General features: G+C 49.0%; 6 protein-coding genes across 6 annotated transcripts; 4 read left to right on the forward strand and 2 right to left on the reverse strand.

Moving 5' to 3' along the window:
- Window positions 1-1862: 1862 nt before the first annotated feature.
- F5J12DRAFT_703930 (uncharacterized protein) lies at window positions 1863-2090 on the forward strand (the record flags this gene model as incomplete). Its single annotated transcript, XM_051740545.1, has 1 exon — window positions 1863-2090. A coding segment is annotated over one exon (228 nt), but the record flags the coding sequence as incomplete, so codon positions are not given.
- A 22-nt stretch (window positions 2091-2112) lies between these two features.
- F5J12DRAFT_719425 (uncharacterized protein) lies at window positions 2113-2271 on the forward strand (the record flags this gene model as incomplete). The annotated part of the gene is made up of 1 exon (XM_051741170.1): window positions 2113-2271. The coding sequence occupies one exon, from the start codon at window positions 2113-2115 to the stop codon at window positions 2269-2271; it is 159 nt and encodes a 52-aa protein (XP_051600720.1).
- A 2299-nt stretch (window positions 2272-4570) lies between these two features.
- Window positions 4571-4819, reverse strand: F5J12DRAFT_719506 (uncharacterized protein; the record flags this gene model as incomplete). The annotated part of the gene is made up of 1 exon (XM_051741175.1): window positions 4571-4819. A coding segment is annotated over one exon (249 nt), but the record flags the coding sequence as incomplete, so codon positions are not given.
- Window positions 4820-5314: 495 nt separating this feature from the next.
- Window positions 5315-6073, reverse strand: F5J12DRAFT_912503 (uncharacterized protein). The gene is made up of 2 exons (XM_051749072.1): window positions 5966-6073; window positions 5315-5823 (listed from the first exon to the last, which is right to left on the reverse strand). Exon 2 carries the CDS (start codon window positions 5668-5670, stop codon window positions 5395-5397), a length of 276 nt encoding a protein of 91 aa, XP_051600722.1. The 5' UTR covers window positions 5671-5823; window positions 5966-6073; the 3' UTR covers window positions 5315-5394.
- Window positions 6074-6496: 423 nt separating this feature from the next.
- Window positions 6497-7336, forward strand: F5J12DRAFT_719406 (uncharacterized protein; the record flags this gene model as incomplete). Its single annotated transcript, XM_051741169.1, has 2 exons — window positions 6497-6673; window positions 6752-7336. Coding segments are annotated over 2 exons (762 nt in total), but the record flags the coding sequence as incomplete, so codon positions are not given.
- A 400-nt stretch (window positions 7337-7736) lies between these two features.
- F5J12DRAFT_48517 (uncharacterized protein) lies at window positions 7737-8280 on the forward strand. The gene has a single exon (XM_051739653.1). It carries the CDS (start codon window positions 7851-7853, stop codon window positions 8190-8192), a length of 342 nt encoding a protein of 113 aa, XP_051600724.1. The 5' UTR covers window positions 7737-7850; the 3' UTR covers window positions 8193-8280.
- The last annotated feature ends 1678 nt before the right edge of the window (window positions 8281-9958 follow it).

A 9958-nucleotide genomic window follows, 5' to 3' on the forward strand; every position in this document is an offset into this window, starting at 1 on the left:
ACTACTCCTGTGTAAACATAGGGCAGAGATTGTGAGGATTTACCTGCATGTAGTCCCTATCCCCCCCTTTTGGGTAGACATCCCAATGTCACATAAGTGTGTCAGGTTTGGCTCCTAGGCAGCCAGGGCAGAAGCGGATGGAAAGGTTGAATTGGGAAAGGTACTCCCACCAGCAGGCCTGTCAATGGGTGAGGACCTTAGAGGTGGAAAAATACTCAAGGTTTTTGTGGTCTGTCACCATGTCAACAGGTAAGGTGGAGCCTTCTAGGTAATGCTGCCAATGGTGGAAGGCCTTGAAGATAGCCAACAGCTCCTTGTTGTGGGTATCATAGTTAAGTTCTGGCATGGTCATGGTGCAAGAGTAGAAAGCGACTGGGCAGAGTTCACTGTCAGAGCAGGTGAGCGATAGAATACCAGCAATGGCATAATCAGAGGCATCAGTTTCTACTGTAAGTGGAGCATCAGGAGCCCAATGAGTGAGAACAGGAGTGGAGCTGAAGGCATTCTTCAGGCGGAGGAAAGCAGAGCAGCACTTCTTGGAAAAGTTCCAAGGAGCACCCTTTCATGTGAGGTGAGTGAGTGGAATGATGATGTTGGAGTAGTTATTAATGAATCAGCTATAGAAATTTGTGAAACCAAGGAAGGATTGGATGTCTCACACCTTCCGTGGCTCAGGCCAGTCATGGACTGCCTGAACCTTCTTGGTGGACATGGTGAGACTGGAGGGAGAAAGAATGTAGCCAAGGTACTCAACAGAGTCAGAGTGAAACTTGCACTTCTCTGGCTTGGCATAGAGACCATGCTTTTGAAGGCAGCAGAGTACCTCTTTTACATGTTCACGATGCAACTCCATATCCTGCAAATAGATTAAGATGTCATTGAGGTATACCACAATGCAGACATCGAGCATGTCTGCAAAGATGCTATTAACAAATTGCTGGAAGGCTGCAGGTGCATTAGTCAGACCAAAGGGCATTACCTGCCACTTGTAACAACCATAATGAGTGTGGAATGCCATTTTCCATTCATCTCCATCTGTGATGCAGACTAGATGATAGGCATGGTGGAGGTCGATCTTGGTGTAGACTTTAGTGTGGCTTGGAGAGTCAAGTAGGTTGGAGGTGAGTGGCAGTGGATAGTGACCTTTTTTCGTGATTTTGTTGAGTCCTCGGTAGTCTATGCAGAGGTGGAGTGAACCATCCTTCTTCTTTATGAAGAGGACAGGTGCACCATGAGCAGAGGTGGACTGTTTGATGAAACCATAGCCAAGATGCTTGTCAATGAAGGTGTGGAGAGCTTCAAGCTCTGGTGGAGACAGAGAGTAGATTGTACCAATGGGTGGAGAAGCTCCTTCCTTGAGGTCAATCTTGAGATTGAATGAGCGGTGTGGTGGAAGTTCCATAGCATTGTCTTTACTAAAGACATTGGCAGGACACAGTGATTTTTTCTCGTGCTTGTCAGGTCACGTTGTTGAACACTTTTTGTGTCTACTGCGTGGATTGGGGGATCTTGGCACAGATGCTGAGGCCTTATATTGCTTCTGACATGAACAGGGGTCGACGAGGGGGTAAGACATCACTAGCTGTGTTGCCAAGATGTTATCAATCTGCAGCCCCCATCGATCGGTGTAAGGGGTGTTGGCGTTGGGGGCCTTCAGGGAGAGCAAGTGAACGCCGCCAAAACACGATCAGCATGCGAGGTCGAGACAGGCTACGGGGTTTGGGGATTATTGGTCAGTAGTTATTCTGGATTCTGGTGGATGTCATTCGACGTTTGGTGGCGACGGCATCTTGCGTTTGGGGTTGGAGTGGGTGTCTCACTCACTTAAAACGACAGGGGAGAGCTCTGTGACGCTGGCAGCGATGTCTACAACAACTGTGTTCGGCTTCTTTGCATTATCTGGCAGCCAGCAAGTGCAGTCATCAAGACCTGGGGTGACGTCGAAGACATACCATTGTTTGTATGACACTACGGTGCAATGTACATCCGGCGCGATCTTTCCTGTGCAGCTTCGGGTGTACAGTCCATTCAACGATACAGTCCATGTCGACGATACTGTCACCTTCGTGGTGGCGAGAACATACATCCCAAAGTGGCACTTCCTGATTGTCCATGCGCATTTGTCTTCGGTCTTGGGATCATAAGCTTTTCTCTCATGGGCAGTTGTACACTGCACTCTCACGTATCCGCCATCGCGAACATGCTCGAGTGCTTCTTCCCCCTGGAGCCAACGTAACCTACAATGTCACCTTCCCAGAAATCCTACTTTAACTAGGTAGCATACTAAAGTTGCAGGCAGTCGTGTATCCTTAGCATTCAGCATCGTTTATTTGCGATTGAACACTGAGTACTACTACATTTCAAACTCCACTGCCGGAGCGAAGCGAGGCAGCCTCTCAGTAGTGTTTGACCCATAATATGTTGACGAAGTAAGTATGAAGAAGAAGAAAAAAGTAAATAATATTTGTTCTCCGACAGCCACGATTTTCATGGATTTCATTGCATGTAGTGTATTGAGTCCCTCAATCAGTCGTATTTAACCAAAGCCTCTAGCGTTGAAAGTTTAAGAGCTTGGGAAAACTGAATTGTGAGAGTAGTCTGGACCCTGCTGAGAGAGAATAAGAAGCTGCAGTACATTTTACGCCCTACATGTTCCGTGACATGGCAGCCAGCTCGGAAGTGACTGGTGGGACAAACCCTACTGACAAAGAAACCTGACAATTGGTTCGCAAAGGGCACGGACACAGAAATGGCAGAGAAACTACTTACTTTGTATAGCCAAAGACATGATAAATAAAACCAAGGATTTTCGCAGTACCAGCACTGGCCACCATGGCGCTGTACAGGCTAAATAGAGTACAGTAATGTAGTCCGTTCCTACTCAGTCAACTAGCCAACCAGCGATGGGCAACACTGCAAGAAAGGTGTGTAGCCAGATGAGATTTAACTGACAGATCAGAGCTGGTATGAAAGCAGCGAGGTAACGGCAAGGTAGGCTCTTCCATGCTATTCACAACACCGCTGAGAAGATGAGTCATAAAACTGGGAAGTGTAGGTGGTATTTACCCAAAAACCGATGGCATGAACAGGGCAGTGAGAACATGAGGCGATCGCAACAAATCGGTAATAACAGAAAGCAGAGAAGTTTCCGCACAAGGGCGGCTTCGGAATCTTGTAGCATCCCAGCCAACGACTGACGATGTGAGATTCAGGCATGATGATGATGAGTCCAAGTTCCAAAACATTTGTTTGGTCAGATATCGCTGTCGTCACCATCAGGACAAAGTCTGATGGAATGGAAGTCAGTGGACGTTGTACGTCTGTTACCAAACAGGCCGCCGACGCTGACCCAGTTGGTGGGTGATACGCAACCCATGGGTCGACGCCCCATGCGATAGCTTCATGCCTTTTGATCACGAGAAGACGGGCAAGGAAATCCAATGCCGCACATATTGATCCGAAAATGAATGGTCCAGTGGAAGCCAAAACAAGAATAAAATACAGCTCCCACTGGGTTCACGGGAACCTACTGCCAAACATTCCGTCCGGACATCCACAGAACCGCTGGTCCGGAATGGGAGAGCATTGCAAAGGTTCTCACAGACCAGGACTTGCTTACGTGTCCTGGAATACGAAACTTAGGAGCACCTCTGAGTTTGGAGTGGTACAGGAGAAGGACTAAATTTCACCAATCGACAGTAATTGTCATCGACTAGGGAAATGCTATTATGTAAGCCTAATCTCTAAAGCAGTGCAGGGCAGACGAACCTGGAAGAAGAGAACGACAACGATGCACGACATCAGAGCCTTGCTCGAGTATGAAAGCCATGGTCAGCGGGGTTGCTGCAGCGATACGAAAGAGGATGTACTTGAACCGTAGTTGATCATTATCTTGAAAATGATTTGCAATTTTGCACGGATGAACGATCGCAATTCCGAAACCAACGCCTTTGTGTTTGAGCGAAGACGTGATCATATCAGCGCTGAATCGGAGCATGTAAACGTGTCGGCGACACGACACAAATCGGGTCTGTGGTCACATGGCCGAATGCTGGATGTGAAGATGTGAAATGTGAAGAGTGGGAGCCCCCATTTCAAACCACTTTCATGAGAAGGGAATTCACGCTCCTCGTGTATCGCTAGTCGAAGCTGGCACTAGGTAGGAGGCTCTTTTCACTTCTGTCATTGACTGATGCCACAGAGAATTCCACGGAGTCTGCCATGCTGCCTACTCTCGCTAGAATACTCGGGTGGGGACAAGAAATCCATTTTTATGGCCGTAGTCCGCGAGATGATTATCCTGCGAGAGCCAGCAGTGGCCCCAGTGAATCCACTGAAGCGAGGTCATGGGAACTGGGGAGACTGTGTTTGGTGGCTCAAACAGCAAGGGAACGAAATTTGCACGCAGGGTGAGTCAAGCAATGCCAGAAGAAACGGAGGATTATCGTGCAGTGGTGGAATATCATATCACAAAGAATGGTGTATTATCATACAGCAGTGGAATACGACATACTTTAAAACCGATACCAAGCACGAGTGTTGGAAGAGCAACGTTTCAGTAAGAAATACTTCAAACAGGAAATGTGTTGGCACGTACCCTTCCCTGGCCAGACATCTCATTCTTGCGCGTTTGAGGGCGCCCTGTATAGCTGCAGATGTCAGGATGGATAATCTCCATCTTATACGAATTCAACTCGTCCTTGATCCTCTGCACCAGTGTCGGAGTGAGATGACTCCACGTCACAGGTTCACTTCGTCGATCGTAGACTGCCGAAGAGAAAGTATCGTACACTGACAAGTTGTTCGCAAAGACGAGTCGTTACTGGAACTAGAAAGAATAACTGGCAAGGACGAGTTACCTCCAGCAGCAGCAATCCCACTATTGCCACCGCTGTGCTGCGACGTCGATGAGTGCGAATGGTGTCGATGTAGTCCGTCTATCTGCTCTGGATCGGGAGAGGGTATACGTGCCAAGGGACTGAGTTGCGGCGTCGACCCTGGATGAGAGCTGTACGAGCTGGACTGGATACCGTTGAATGCTGGGTTCGAGACCTGGTCCTGGATATAGGCTTCTTGGTCGTAGTTGTTGGCACCTGGATGTAGCACATTAGGGGGCGAGGAGTCAGAATGTCATAGATAAGCTGAAGGGCATGGTGGATGAGAGGGAGATGTTATCGGTTGACGCGTTGAGACACGCGCTGAACAGAGAGGCTGCGTGGGATCGTTTTTCGGGGGTGCACCCGCTACTTCGCTGCCATTGGCGATGGTGCTCGATGCGTCAGTGGTATCGGTGGATGTACTGGGATCGAGGGACCGCCATTTTTGGCAGGAGCAGTGCCAAGAGAGATGCCTTCAAGCATGGTTGCAAGATCTGAGTCATCGCTGGAGATGCGGTTATCGGTAGGATGAGGGTGGGGTTGAGAATGGGCGTGGGATTGTTTGTGTGATTGTGATTGTGGGTTGGAAGTTGAGGAGGCGTGTGGGATTGTCGAGCCCTGTGAGTGCGGTGATGGATGAGACGGTCGGGCCTGGGAGTAAGAATGTGAGTGGGAGTGGGAGGACGAGGCTGAGGAGGACATGGACGAGAGCGATGTGAGCCAACGGTTTCAATGAGTAGGGTGAAACGGACAACAGCCGCTGGTCAACTGTTTTAACAAGCAGCGAAACCATGAAGACCTACTACATGATACGGGCGACAGATGTCTGCCAAACGGTCTCATGAGCAGGGCGAGCGGGTCGGGGTGGGTGAGTACCTGTTCAGTGAAACATGGCAACAGACGTTGGCCAATTGTTTCAACAAGTAAAGAAACCCATGAAAAGCTACTACATGATATGGGTGACAGATGTCAGCCAACAGTTTCACAAGCAGGTCGAGGAGGTTTGGGTGCATAAGCACCAGCTCACAGAAACGCGCAACAGATGTTGGCCAACTGTTTCAACGAGCTGAGAAATTGTGAACACTTACTCCATGATATGGGCGACAGATGTTGGCCAACGGTATCACAAGTAAGGCTCAGTGAAACGGGCGACAGATGTCGGCCAGCGGTTTCAATGATCCTGCAGAGTTAGTATTAGAAGCTGCCGAGATTTGAACATGCATGACGTACTGTGGTCGGTTAGCTTGTATGGACTTATTTTCTCATCAACATCGATATCAATATTTTCTTGTTGCGCTGCAAAAAAAATGTTTGTGACGGATGTGGCAAGAACGCTCAGATTTTAAGTGGATTCGAGGGAGATCCTGCTGAGGTTCATGTCCACCTTGGATTTGATTCGGATGGTCTCAATCTTACCAGATTCTTCCGTGGTCCGACGCAGGTTCGACACGGATCCATCTCGTGTAGAATTCAGAGGTTGAGGAAATCGAACACCCTATGTGGCGTGTACTCTGGAGCCTGAGATCGTCAACTCGCAGTACGAAACAAGTTTCATTTCCTTCAGGAATGCTCATATCAGATTTGCTCTATTACAGATATTTATAGGCGGATGGGCTCATCTAATTGAGTTTCCATCTGTTCTGCTACCCCCAGGAATGACCACCGGGACCATCGTCAACATCGCTGTACACCAGAACCTCTCCAAAGAACGCAAACGCGATCAACATTTTTGGCAACTACAACATGTCATTTTGGAGACATTCGGATGTGTCTTGCCAGAGCCTCCCCGCCTCGAGGTAAATTATACTAAACATATACCGTTTCCTCTCCATGCCCTTCAACTGACCTACCTCACCGTATTATTTATTGCCTAGGTTCGCAATGTCACGCAGACATCTGTTATGCTAGAGTGGCCTCTTATCAAACTTGCAACCACTAAACTACGGTCATTGGATATATACAAAACTTCGCAGCGCATCGCCGCAATTCCGAGTCCGGTCACCAACACATCGACAAAGCTGTCCAGCCTTTCCCTCGAGAACAGGCATGTGCCTCAACTCTCTTCAACATCATCTACCTCAGGTCCACTCAGACGTAGGGAACGATTGTCTACCATTGAGTCTTTGGTCTGCCTACAGGAGACTAACTCAGACGTGGCTCCGACGCATCCCGTAGCATGCCTCGGCCCACTTCTCCCCCTTCGTACATGTCTCCGAGTCCCTATTCATCGAGGAACCTCACCGGAAGGTGGACGCCAGGTGACCAGCCCCACTATTTCGGTGGAGTATCGTTTGCCTTCAAGTCTATCCGGTTATGATGTTGGTTCGCCTTTGTCTTCAAGCCATACCCTTCCTTCTCCAACACCCACACAATCCCGTAATGTCGCCTCGCCCACATTTGTTGCTTCTGACCCAAATCCCATCATTTCGCGTACGCATGCCGTTTTCGTGCGATTTTAAATTCACCTTCCTGCGAAGCAAGGTTTCTGGATATTACCGGTAATGCCCTGTGGTATACCGGTATTTGCCGTGCCCTCACAGCCCCGGCGGTCCAAGCGTTCGATATCACGGGTCAATATCACCACTCTGTTAACTCTCAGTTTCCGCCCAACACTTGGTAGCAGCCTGACAATCACCCAGTCCATGCCCTCTTCCAGAGGGCAGGTGGGGACAATGGCATCACCTACACTTCAGTAGGGTCTCCCGGTAAGTGGCCTTGCTCACACCCACGTTCCACTAACACACCCACCACCAGAATGGTCCAAAGGGTTCTCCGATCCTGGATCCATGCAAAACATGCCCCAGGCTTGACTTGACGCCCTCAATAAAGCCATTGCGGCTGGCAAGATTCCCAATGTTCCCATCACCACTGCCCCCCCTGGTTCCAATCCGAAATACCCTGACAGCTATGATCCACTGAGTCCTGACGTATGCTCTGCCACCTACCAGTGCAGGATTCCGGGAGATATATGGGATGGTCCCAATAGTTACCTTAGCCTCAACTTTGATGATGGTCCGCTGCCAGGGAGTGGTCATCGCGGACTGTGACTTCTTCTTTCGCCTTTTATTCATAACTCTACAGCCATCCCCCATGCTGTACAAATTCCTCAAGGAGAAAGATCAACACGCAACACACTTCTACATCGGCATCAACATTCTTCAGTATCCCGACTGCTTCGAGATGGTGTGGGACAACAAGGACGATATTGCCGTTCATATGTGGACTCATCCTTACATGACCACGAAGATGAATGAAGAGGTCCTCGTGGAACTTGGATGGACGATGCAGCTCATCCATACCTCGATGGCGGCATGAGTGCCTAAACACTGGAGGCCACCCTACGGCGATTCCGATATGCGTGTCTGTGTGATCACCAATGAAGTATTGGGTCTCACTGCCGTGATTTGGAACAAGGAGTAAGCTGTCATACTCCTTTTTGACCTACCTTACTGTGTATCTCTCCATCCCTTATTACCAATGATTGGAGTCTCTCAGATCCGGTTCCTATCACAAGTATGGACAATATCGCTACCCAAATGCATACGTGGTTGACCGGTAAATTTCCCACCACCATCAATCATTCCATAAAGCTCAGACAACAGCATCATCCCAGGTCCCAAGAAACCCGGTCTCATCATCCTCGAGCACGAGATCTCTAACCAATCAGTGCAGGCCTTCATAGATGCTTGGGATCTGGTAGTCAGCAACGGGTGGAAGACGATGTCCGTCGCACAGATGGGAGGTGCTAGCGCATACCAGAACTCCTGGAATACGACTTCTCCGGTCACCCAGGCTGGGGTCGCTGACCTTTCGGTCCACCCACCGCCAGTGCAAGCGGTTGCATCCACTATGTCAGAGGTCATTCTGGTTGCCCTGCTCACTCACTCAACCCCTATTCTATTGTAGGTCTAAAGTCAAGGTCATGTCGTTGCCGTCTGCCACTGCTAAATCCAGTCGACCTAATAGCATAGGCAGCTTCTGTATAATTCACAAAATAGAAGATGATTAATGTGTGCGCTCATCTGAGTGAGAGAATGCAAACAGCTCCGACAATTCGCAAGCAAGGTTTAGGCCACCGGCAGGCGGCATTTCCTGAGTCATTTTGGACAGGCCCACTGAGTGACTTGAAAACGATGTGATAAACGGCTTGGACATTTTCACAGGCGCCAGTGCTGACTCAGCCTGTCAGACATCATTTCCCAACATGCCAGAACAGGGTGGGGAGCACTGATTGATTTCTGTGAAGGGGAAAAATAAGCGGTATGTACTGAGTTTGGTGTTTCTGGCATTACCCATACCCAATCTCGCGCTGCTTCCATTCACGAGTCCATGTACTCGAACCGTGTCTCGTGCATTCATCGTGCTGCACGTAAAACTACATACATATCTCCTTGAGGTTTTCACAGGTTTTCACTTGGATTTCCCCCGCATCGGTTTCAATTGGCCAGGACTTACCTAATACCAGACAATGAAAGCGAAAATGCCATTGTTGATCGAAAACGTGCCATTGACGAGTGCAGTTAGGCCCGATAATCTACAACAAAGGCATATCCACACCGTTGCGAAAATGGAAAGTGTGTCTTCCAATACTACCGTAGGCGACGTTTACCTTGGCATGGATTTTCTGCACATGAGCAAGATACTGACCTTGAAGCTTGACCAGTTCAGTCTACGACCTCTTGAGCAATTCCCCTATCTGGAGGCTGCTTGCTTGCAGGTTTTGGTTATGGTAGAGGATGAGTTGCACAGGGTCGATGCCATACAGCAGGCTGCTTGGAATGGTTTTCCGAGGAGGGACCTTATTGCAAACTCGGGACAGATCCAAGGTGTGGGGCGGTGTGAGGGGGCCATACAGAGTGATGGTGATGAACAGAGCGAGGAAGTTGAGAAGAGTTCGTATGGTTCGCCCAACAAGGAGTCCTGTGTTTTTGTCAACACAGGTAAGCAAAATACCACCTTTTGCTATGTTTTCTGAGTATATTCAGAAGATGCCTATTTCCAAAGTATTGGAGTGTCCCACCCCACTGCTGTAGCGGGTAGTTTCTTGATTCTTTGCTTGAATCTCCTTTGTGGAATATCCC

The sequence above is a fragment of the Pisolithus orientalis genome (genome assembly GCF_024613125.1).
Source record: "Pisolithus orientalis strain OTSU chromosome Unknown F5J12scaffold_11, whole genome shotgun sequence".
NCBI lineage: Eukaryota > Fungi > Basidiomycota > Agaricomycetes > Boletales > Pisolithaceae > Pisolithus > Pisolithus orientalis.